General features: G+C 34.4%; 1 protein-coding gene across 1 annotated transcript in view; it reads left to right on the forward strand.

Moving 5' to 3' along the window:
- Window positions 1-251: 251 nt before the first annotated feature.
- LOC306643015 (uncharacterized protein) overlaps window positions 252-12,139 on the forward strand; it is a gene marked incomplete at its 5' end in the record, with an annotated part of 116,391 nt that continues 104,503 nt past the window's right edge. Inside the window, one exon of the mRNA XM_079108937.1 lies at window positions 252-382. Coding sequence (XP_078965063.1) covers window positions 252-382 — 131 coding nt within the window. The remainder of the gene's footprint in view (window positions 383-12,139) is intronic.

The following is a 12,139-nucleotide window of genomic DNA, read 5'->3' on the forward strand; positions in this document are numbered from 1 at the left end:
CAAAGCTGCCATAAACACAGGTATGAGGTTAAAATTGTTCCCCAGATATTTTGAAGGTCTTTCTGGGCCTAGGTATCCAACTATGTTAGCACTTACTCTGCTGGGCACTGAAGATAAACACCGTAAGATATTCTCTGACCATTATTATTAGCAAATGTCTTGTCATAACAAACACAGAAGTTCCTGTAAAATTTAAGAAATGAAATATCAATTCCTGTTTTGTTTTTATCTTTCTAGATGAAATAACTTGGATGAAAAAAAAAAACAAAATAAAATTAACAGATATGTGGATTGTTGTGGATGAAATGGAAGAAGACAACATCAATTCTGTAACATCCTTTGTCTTGGACTGGCCCAAAATGAGCTACCTGGTCACTTTAAGGTAAGAACTGCTAGTTTCTCTGTATTTACCTGACTCCACAGCTGAAATAAGGTCTGGGAAAAGAGGAAAGATTTATTCAAATTTTGTTGCTATAATTTTTGAAACATTTTTTTCTGAGTTTGTTTTAATACTTTTGAAATACACATCCAACCAACATACTCAAGCACCTTATGTTTCTCCGATAGACCTTTGGATTAAAATCCATATGAAAGTCATGTGTCAATTGAAGAAAGTCTTGGAGTCACTTTGGTTTTGACAGTGATTTTAAAAGGGTTTAAAATACCATAACAAGTTGAAGAAAGGAAACTTAGAAATCTGAGTATAAAATAGAGTGGTAGGATCTCTAGGAAACTGCTTCCTCTAAATGCCCTTTTTCTAATGGATGGTTGCTTGTTTTACACATTGAGATTTTAGGCCTCATCAGTCTTTTCAACTTTTTAAAACAGACCTTTATTGAGGCAAATTTTATAAAATATTATGATTATATTTGAATAGTTTATACTATATATATTTTGAGCAAAATAGTTTTTAGTACACCAATAAAACGAATATTACAAAATACTCAGTTTCCTGAATTGTGTCTCCAGTTTTGATCTGGTAGCTGTATAATGTGTCAGTGAAATCCAAATTTTGATTGTGGCAAATGTAAAAACACAAAATATTCATATTTGTAATATGAATGTGTTCATTTAGGACTTTTGACTCATGGTGAACATACTGAATGCACACCTTTCTGCCCCAACTCCAGTGTTCATTTTACACTCCAAGAGTTAGTGTTCATCACATGCACTTGAAGATTTTTATTATTATTTTATTCCCATTACCACCAACCTGCTGGACAAAGTCCTGAAGTCAGATAAGTATAATAACCCAAACTGTTATTCTTCTAACAAAGGTCAGGCTTGCCACTAAGTTCTGCAATGCACTACTGACCTATCACATGCTATTTTATGGTTTTTTATTTTACTCAATTATTCAATTATTATTAAGTGGAAGGCCATGAATTTAAGTCTGGAACTATGTGAATCTAAAGATCATATGTAGCATGCTAGCATACTCATTCATACAGCACAACTAGTTTATTACTTCATGTACAACTACCCTTACTGTACACGAAGATTGTCTTTTAGGTAGGGACAGTGGAAAATGTATACTTGATTTCTGATTGATGTCTGTGTCGAGGGTTTCTGGAATAGCACAGTGGACCCTACTATAAGCATACCTCAAATATACTGTGGATTTGATTCCAGTCCAGTGCAATAATGTGAATAGCACACTAAAGTGAGTCACACAATTGTTTTGATTTTCTTTTGCATATAAAAGATGTTTATACTATATTTTAGTATACTAAGCATACAATGATGTTATCTTACAAAAGTATGTACATTGATTTAAAAATTCTTTATTGCTAAAATTTGTAGCAATCATCTGAGCTGTTTGTATTTAAATGTCAAATATACATTTAATTCTTTTGTTTATGATTCAAGAATATTTTTCTTTATTTTATTTTATTTTAATTAAAAATCATAAATTTACATAGGGCTGTTTTAAAAATGAAGCTAATAGATATGCTTGAGGCAGATTTTACAAACCTCCAAATAGGAAACAGATGTAATATCTGAAAAGCACAATAAAGTAGATGGTAGTAATATGAGCTATCTTTGTACTGAAAAAGGCCTATCTTTGTCCAGAGAAACCCATTCAGAATTAACCAGGCTGTACTTAGAAAATAAACACCATTCTAATTCAGAAACTTGAGAGTAGAAAATAATCTAATGAAAATGAAATGACAAAGAATAAGAATATGCACTACTTTGTTTATTTCAGGATCTCAAAATTGATGGTGAATTGTTTCCAGATATTTGCATGATGGAACATCATTCAAAAATAATGTTTTAAGAGTGATTGAAAATGAACAGAAAAGTTAGAGTCTGATGTTACAAGAGAACTAGACTTCAATATTTGATATTGATTCTCTTAAATGAGAATAGGGTAGACATCCTCAAATTTCCTTGGTGAATATTTTATAAAGAATATTCACAATTACTCAAAAAAGAACTTAGATTTCCAGAGAGAAGGTGAATCATTGCCAGAGGATTTAGAGGCTATGTTGAAAAAAGCATGGATTTGTATCGTTATTCCTTTCCATCATAATTTTCCCATCATATTTTCTCCCCATTATATTTTCCATATCATATTTTCTTTTCAATGTCAAATTTCTATAGATATTATCATTTCATGTCCTATAAATATTCTTAAAATTAAAAAAAAACAATTTTAAATAAGGAATGAATAAAAATGGATCTCTCTTGGATCCATCCAAAGGAATTTAACAGAAGTTAAAATTGACTCTGCAGTTTTTCCTAGGAGGCATTGTTTAGTCAGGGTCTCCAGAACATAATTACACCAGATTTACAGCTCATGTGAAAAGCTACATCACAAGAACAGTCTTGCTTTCATTTTATTTAGATTAGCAATTTTCCAAATATTAGTGTTGGCATTTATCTGGTTTAATTTTTCTTTTCCTTTCCTTTGATTGCAGTTCTCCAGAGCAAAAGGACAAATTGTTCTCTTCCATTCAGAGGTATTTTCTTAGTATAGTTATTTTTAAATTTTAACATGTAGTACGTAAATTAAAAGCTTAAAATAATACCTTCCATCTCTTTCTGTTGTCTCCAGTCTACCACTTGAAGTTTCTTAAACATGTCTATCTATTGAGTTTCCATAAACGTGAGGTTTCTGTGGAATGCCTCAACAATCAAAGATTGATTATATCCCTATCATTGAGCACACAGACTGAAGTGCTCAACTTAGGATCATGGGTTGGACCCAGAGTCCTTTACTCTTTCTATTTTCCTCTCCCCAACTAATGAAGAAAAGCTAAATGAAAAGAGTTCTGAAGAAAAGCTAAATGAAAAGAGTTCATTGCCTTGTTTAATCTAGTAAAGTATCATGTGTTGTCTTCTTGTACTTATAAGCAAGATGCCACACCCCTTCAAGAAAACAGGGAGGCATTCAGGATACAACATCATGCAAATGTGCCTGAAACTTATTATCATTCTCAAGCCTCATATTACCTGGATCTTCAATTTTGTCATTGTTAGCCCTCACTCCTAATGTCAAAAAAAAAAAAAAAAAAAAAAAAAGCTGGAATATAGTTTGAATCCAGAGGGCTTTGCCTTGCACTATATCTACAACTTTTGTTTATTTGTTATTTGTTTATTTATTTATTAGGAACAGGGTTTAATTGTAAGAGTGTATATGGTGGAAATTCAGGTGATAATCAGATTCCTTACAGTAAAACCCAAATAGTAAACGGCAGTACATTTTGGTTTGCAACAAACTTAGTCACAGTACTAGCTAGCGTAAAGCCTATGTATAGATTTTTCCCTTTTATAGGACACAAATATCCCTATGGAATAAAATGTGCACTCTTCAAGACACTGCACTCTGACACAGAGATCAAAAGTACTGCACCACCACTTCCAACCTCCTGCAGTTCTTCCTCATGGAAGAGGTTCCCCCTAGAATGCAGTGCCAGTTCATCCTGAAACCCTGGCACCTGGCTGTGTCTCAGGATTCAAATGGTGAGTTTGCTTTTCCTCCTTTACAAGGCCCTTCCTTTGGCACAAGATTTCCTTCCTGGGCACAAATTTAGTACAAAGACAAGAATCCAAATTTTCATCCTGATGAAGTACTTTTTCTTTTGATTTTTCTAGTGTTTGAAAAGTAAAAGCTGAAGGTTTAAGAGTATGGTTTTATAAGTAAGCAATAGGCATGGCTTCTCTATAAGTAGCAGTAAGTAGCAATGTAGTCACTCCCTTTTTTTTCTTCAGCTTTTCCTTTTAACCTCTGCCCATAGCAGAGTCAAAGAAGCTATAAGTGCTTCTTTGTATTCAAATACACTATGTGTCTGCTTTCTGAAATGTTCACATTATATAAAGGAAGTTACCCATTGATGGGTATCAGAAGACAGTGAAGTCTTACCTGGATACTTGTACTGGTTAGTATGTGAGCACTAACATGCTTTCTAGAGAAGTCTCTTCTTAGCTGAATAATCTAATATATATTCTGTGTGAAATCTCTTTCTTACCTACCCCACAGTATGGATTCTTACATGGTAAGGGTATTGATCAATGAAAGAGCCCCATAATTTACCATACTTTTGCTCTTCCTTAAAGTATACAAGTATGGCTTCATAAGAAACAAAAGAAAATGGATACTAACAAAAATAAATGTGATTTTAAGAGAAGCAGAATTTCTACATCTGCCTTTTTCACTCTGAACCAACTAAAGGATCCAGTGAACAGTGTCATTGTGCTTTGCAAATGAGCAAACCTGTGCTCAAGAGGGAAAGTGTAGACCTTGTGAGATCATTGAGGACAACTCACTTTCTGCCACATGTCAAATTATGGGCATAATCTGAATGCCAGATGAAATTCCAAAATATTTTGTCTTCCTATGACACAATTGATGTAGTATTAAAGAAAAAGTGTCTCATACTACTTTTAAGTTTAATTTATAATGACACCATTTTGTGAAAAAAATTGTATCCAAACTTAAGGAAAACTGACAAATCACCATTCATTGTAAAGTTTTATTTTTATTTTTTTATTTGATTTAGGTATTACACAGTATGATCCTTTAAAAGAGAACCTCCCTTAAAGCTTTTAAAATTATTTAGTTAACATTATTATTTTCATACTAAAACAGAGTCTCTTAAATAACTGGAACTTTGGTATGTGCTGTGTCTGCTTCCTGCCACTCTGACACTTGACACGGTCTGTTGGAGTAGAGGATCTGACACTTTACACAGTCTGTGGGAATAAAGGACTCAACACTTGACACAGTTCAGTTGATCGTCCTCCCTCTTGGGGATGATAGGCATGACATGTCTCCATGTGTATTTGCTTTTTCATATTAACAATCAATATATCATTAGAAACTTATTGGAAAAAACATTGGGAAGGTTTTACTGTATTGGGACAGAAAATAGTGCACAATAAAAATTTGGCAGTTGTATATAGATAAAATATATGAAAATAAACAATTGTAGCTGTGCTTGAGTTTAAAGGAGCCTGTGATTACTTAGTATAATAATAGATGGATAAAGAGGCATTCCTCTGAGCTTGGATGCAGTGTTTAGCCTTTGTTGCTTTCTCAGTTTTAATAGTTGATTCTAGAGATACTTTACATAATAAAAACATTTAGCTTAGTCATAAATATAATTTGTGCTTTTCCTATGTTTATCTAATTCTTTGAGAATCAGAATAAGATTGTAGTCTGCCATTATATGATATTAGAATAGACTAAATATTAACTATAATTTGATTTCTTTGCCCTTTAATAATAGTAAAAGTTTCTCACTGTTAAACACTGGAGTTCATGGTGGGGGTGGTTTCTCAGAAAATCTAGTGATGTGTTTGTTCTGAAGGTTGAAGTCTGCCAGATCATGGTGCCCTCAGTTTAGCTGGGAGACAAGGTTGTTTTAATCTAGTTGGGATATAAGATTGTTTTGGTCTGGACAGTCATACAGAGAAAATGTGTACTTTGAGAAGAAGCATAGATTGTACTTTTGAAGGTTTTTCTTGTTTTAAACTAACCAGAAATGATATAATCATTACTAAAGAAAGATATCTATAGAAGGGATGGCAGAAAAAAATAAAGATAGATTTAGCCTCAGAACACTTGGTGTCTCAATGTGCTGTTTCTCCACCATGCTGATGCCTTCCATCCACCTAGGACCCCTGAACTCTGCTAGGGCTGGACCTGTGTAGGTATGATTTTTTTTTCTTTTTACTATGCCACATTGATTCAACATTTTAAGTTTTGGGGACCAGATGGTTATAACTACTCTCTGTGCCCTTTGTTCATTTTATGTTCACTATATTTTCTTTCTAGAAGCCCAGATTTCTTTTTACTGCAACCTGCTCTGCTCTGCCACTTTCTCCACTCATTAGTGCCATCACATCTTTATTCTTGCCTCCGTGCACAACTTAAATCCCATGTGTATCAGGATAAGAACCCTCTTGCAGATATATTGTTTGATTCTCCCTAATTTTCTCTACATCTTAGAATATCTCACCTCTTGCTGAAATCTAAGTACTCCTAGAGGAAATCATACAGCAGAAAGGCAGTTTGGAATCAATAATGTCCAAACTCAAAAGGCAACTCCATATTGCCTGGCCTCTGTTAACTATGTTTTTCTAAGATAGTTTCCAATTTTTTCAGTCATGTTTTATACACATTCCCCAAACTTGCATAGATAACTTTATCATGTTCTGTTGAACTCACCTCAAACATCTTACACTCCTGAAGTTGTTAATTGTTCAGTTATCAGGAACTCCTTTTTTATAAATCTTCAGATCACTGTTTTGCTAGCTTAATTGCAAGTTGTTTAAATCTGCCCACAAATATCTGATCTATGTGTTAACCAGAGATGTAGGCAGAAGTTGTCCACAAAACTTAGGGTTCTTACTATTATATTTTCTTCTTTCTGGCATTCTCTCCTTCCATGAGCTATGACTGTCACTGTCTTTATTTTCTAGTTCTGCAAGCCCGCCAGACTGAAGTTTTCTCTTAAAATATTGTCAATCCCTCTGCCCTTTTCTTCCCTCATGTTAAAAAAATGAATGAAGTAAAAACCCCACACCCCAGTGCCATGCCATTGCCTTCTTTCAAGTGTTAAACTTTTACCTGTATTCTCTATCTTAATTTAGTCACTCTTTGGTGGCACCATGAAAAATTAGTTCCTTTGTCCAATGTTTTTAATTTTTATCTGTGCATTTGTGCAGGGGAGAGTGAAGAAAAGGAGTGGCCCAATTTAGAAATAAATTTTAAGGTGTTTTCTTTTTATATTTAAATGGTGTCAAAATCCATAAACTTTCATGGTGGAGTTAAACATTTTGACACTATGGAATGGTAAAAGCATAATGCCTATTTCAATTCCCTTCACCCTGCCTATTTTGCTAATAACACCTTTCCCCACATAAGCCCTTTCTCACTTTTAGTGTAAAGCACTGTGCCAGATGCTCATTGCCTCGGTTTCACTTCCCTCCTTCAGACTGAGTAGATGTGGCTTACTTTCTTCTGACTGCCTTTGATGCTTTCTTCCTCCCTGATGATGTTTCATCTACTCCTATACCTGCTTTTATCTTCACCACCACTAGTCTTGTTCCGTTCACTGAAACCAGTCTTTGTTTCCCATGAGTCACTGTGAACAGACCAATCTCACTCATATTTGTGGCTTTCCATGCTGCCTTCAACATACTTTCTAAAATTGTGTACTGGAAAGATATGTGAGAGGTTTTGCAGTTGTAAAGGAAGGGAAAATAATCTAGAAAATTAGTCCTTTATCTCCATTATCAGTAGTAGAGTGACACATCAAGTAATAAACATTACTTGTTTTTAGAGAACAACTTAATACAAACAATACCTCTTCTCATTTTTCCCTCATCTTGCCCTCTTTTTTTCTCTCTTCCCTTTCTTCTTCTCACATTTTTTCCCCACTATTTAATCGTGGCCTAATTCAGTTTTCAACATTTTTACATAGCTTGTCCTATCTTCTATAATGGTAAAATATATGTGTGGGCATAAAGCACTTTATAAAGTTGTTTTTCTTCAGTAAAAGAAACTTCCCTTTGCCTGTGAAATTTTGGGAGATAAACTCAAGTAAACAATTCAGTGAAATCCCCCAAAAGGAACATATAATAAGTTTCTCCATAATTTATAATCCAATTATAATTATAATGTGACCTCATAGGTTTTCTTTTTGTTAATAATGGACCACTATAAGAATTTTGCATCTTTCAGCCACTATAATAAATATATTCTAAAGTAGATATTGTAGAAGCAAGGATAAGTGAATTTCACAAGTTTTCTTCATTTTCAGTTTTTCTGAGATTCAGAGTGGGATATTCATAATCTGGGCCACATACTGTAGTTTGAGCACTAATTTGGACACTTCACCCATCCCAGCAAAATCTCCCAAGCCAGGAGAGCTGTTTGGAGTGCCTCTAGCAGACATCTGTGAGGATGACCATCTACCCAAACCTGTACTGGTACCTCTTTGTCTAGACTGTAAACTGTGGGTAAGGACATATGGGAGGGAAGTTCTCTGGAATGCAAATGTGTCTCCATTTGGGAAAATGATAGACATCATTGGCATTATCTGAGCATTTTATTCTTACTTCAAAAAATTTTAAGAAACTCATGTAGCAATTGCAACATAAGGAAGAGATAATCTAATCTTTTCACGAAAAAGCAGCATAAACTTGCTCAGATAAATTAGACTATGCTCTGCAAGGAATCAACATTGCCCCTCACATATCCTTTCTCAAACTCCACACAGTTCTTAAAGTCTTCTTTGTCACTGTAACAGAAGAGACTTATCAATCTTGTGTTTTCTGAGGTTTTAAAGACTGGTTTACATGTATTTCCACAATTTCTTCATCAAGGTATGTTCTGTGGAATATAATTATCCTTGTTTTATAGAAGAAAACCGCTGAGCTTGCATTTTATCCCACTGACACAGAAAAAACACTGATGAGAACATTTGTTGAGGGATAGAGTTGTGTATCAGTGGTAGAGAACTTGCCAAGCATGTGTGAGGCACTGAGTTGAATTCTCAGCACCACATATAAATAAACTAATAAAAATAAAGGTCCATCAGCAACTAAAAAAATTTTTTAAAGATACATTTAATGAGTATCCATTATCCTTCAAACATCATAATAAATGGATGGCATTTTATGTTATGTTGTACCTCTGTATATGGCAGACACTATGATTGTCATTTTATCATTTTTTACAACAATTTAAGGGGCAGTTATTATTATCATCAACATTGTTACCTTAAAAATGAAAAAGTAACCACAGAATGTAAAGTTACATATGAAATATCTGGCTTTCTAATCTCATGAACTGTTTGTCTCCAAAATCTTTTCTTTTTCAACACTGCAGGTAGAAGATATACAAATAGAAAAACAAGAAATTAGAGAAAATTTAAAATCTACTCTCAGTAATTTTAAAATATATAATGTTATTATTAAATATAGTTACCATGTTAAACAAGAAGTCACCTGAACTCCTTCTTTTCATCTAGCTGATATCTTGTATCAATTGACCAATATATCTCCAGCCCAAGTCCCTGATCACCACCATAGTGTTTTCTTAAATTGACTACACTACACTACACTTGTAGTCAGCTCTCTGGCTCTGATGCCTCACTGCTCTCAAATTGGCCTCTGACAGTCAAAGAAAGCAAATGCCTCATCTCTTGAATGTACATCTTCAGGCAGTCGGCTAACTTAAGGTCTTGCAGAGAATTAAAAGAAAAACTGAATAATGGATTTGAAGTAAAACTGAACTGTGAATCTGTTATTGTACTATTGTCTTAAAGGTTGAAGTCCATCTTTACATATCCCATTATGTAGTTATGGAGCAAGATACATGGTTTGTTTCAGTATGTGTAATATTTCTTTCTGGAAAGAGCTAGAAGGTATACATAAAATTTCACAAAGTTGACATTGGACTTTAAAAGTCACCACCAATCATAAGATATGTCAGATGTGCTTTAATTTTTCCTTCTAATACTCTCAAGTTCACTTCCTCCACCCTTTGCATAAAATCGAATTAAATTTTAAAAAAAATATTTTGTTCTTTCTAGCTATTCATGAAAGTAGAGTCTGTTTTGACATATTAATACAAACACGGAGTGTATCTTTTTTACTTTATTTTTAAAATTTAGATGTTTTAGTTATGCAGGACAGTAGAATCCATTTTGATATAATTATACAAGCAAGGAATATATCTTATTCTAATTAATACCACATTCTTGTGGATGTACATGGTAATGGGGTTCACTGTGAAATTTTCATATATGTACACAGGAAAATTATGTCAGATTCATTCCACCATCTTTGCTGTGGACAACCACTGCTCCCAGCCCAGGCTGCTTCAAGTGGCTCATGCTGCTGCTTTCTCTTTCAGCCCGACCAGTGGGACAAAAGACACGTACTCTTTAGAAGTTTATGAAGCAGTTTCCCGTTTATTCAAAGAACACCCTCAATATATAAGCAGTTTCATGCATAAGCAATTGTAACCAGATATGTCCATCCAATCCTGTTAAAGGTCAAGCAATCACTCATTCAAGCATACATGTAAAGTATATGTGTCCACGCGCTAGGCGGCTGAACTGATTATCATACAGCCAATAGTAAACGTGTCCTGCCTTTCTCCAGGCATAATCAGGACGCCCTTTGCTCTCTGCCAGTCGCCATCTTTAGATGCACGTGGCGTAACCCTGGCCCCGGTTTTGCCCGCCACATTTGCTTTGCCTATAACCCTTCCTTCCCTCCATTCTTTATTGTCTACTCTACTGAACTTCTATTTTACCCCCTTATTGTGGGTTAGCTTCCACATGTTGGAGAGAACATTATTCCTTTGGATTGTGCACACTGGCTGACTTTACTTAGCATGATTGTTTCCAGATCCATCAATTTACTGGCAAATGTCATAAAGCCATTCTAATTCATGGCTGAGTAATACCCCATTGTGTGTGTGTGTGTGTGTGTTATATCACATTTTATTTATTCATTTATCTTTTGAAGGCCACCGTGTTTGGTTGCATAGCTTAGCTATTGTCAGGTGCACTGCTATTAACATCAATGTGGCTGTGTCACAAGGGTGCTAATTTTAATTCCTTTGGATATATACCAAGAAATGGGATAACTGCATTGAATGGTTGGTGCCATTTCTAATTCTTTTGAGGAATCTACATACTGCTTTCCAGAATGGTCGCATCGATTGACAATCCCACCAGCAATCCATGTGTGAATTTTCCCCCACATTCTCACCATTATTTATTGTTACTTGTATTCTTGATAATTGCCATTCTGACAGGAGTGAAGTGAAATCTCAGTGCAGTTTTCATTTGCATTTCTCTAATTGCAAGAGATGTTGAACATTTTTTATGTATTTGTTGACCATTCATATTTTTTCTTTTGAGAAGTGTCTGTTTAGTTTCTTTGCCCATTTATTGATTATTTGTTTTTGTGTTGTTAAACTTTTTAAGTTCTATGCACACTCAGGAAATTAGTGCCTTATCTGAGGTTCAGAGGGTAAAGATTTTTCTCCCCTTTTATAGGCTCTCTCTTCATGCTCTTGATTGTTTGTTACTCTGTGAAGAAACTTTTTAGTTTGATGCCATCCCATTTATTGATTTTTTATTTTAATTATTGCACTTCAGGAGTCTTGTTGAAGAAGTTGGTTACTAAGTCAACTTGATGGCAGGTGGGGCCTTCATTTTCTTCTAGTATCAGCAGGGTCTCTGGTCTAAAACCTAGGTTTATCATCTATGTTGAGTTCAGTTATTTGCAGGGTGAAAGAGAAGGGTTAAATTTCATTTCACTACACATGGATTTCCAGATTTTCCAGCACCAGTTTTGAAGATAATATCTTTTCTCCAATGTATATTTTGGTGCCTTTTTCCAATATGAGATTATTCTATTTATATGGTTTTTGATTCCGTGCCTTCTATTCTACTCCATTGGTGTTCTTCCCTGTTTTGGTGCCAATACCATGCTGTTTTTGTTACTGTAACTATATAGTATAATTGAACATCTGGTACTGTGATGCCTCTTGCTTCACCTTTTTTTTTTTTTTTTTTTTTTTTTTTCGCTAAAGTTTGCTTTTACTCTTCAGGGTGTGTTATTTTCCCAAATGAATTCCATGACAGTTTTTTTTCTATTTCTATGG

This window comes from Sciurus vulgaris, assembly GCF_902686455.1.
Source record: "Sciurus vulgaris genome assembly, chromosome: 13".
NCBI lineage: Eukaryota > Metazoa > Chordata > Mammalia > Rodentia > Sciuridae > Sciurus > Sciurus vulgaris.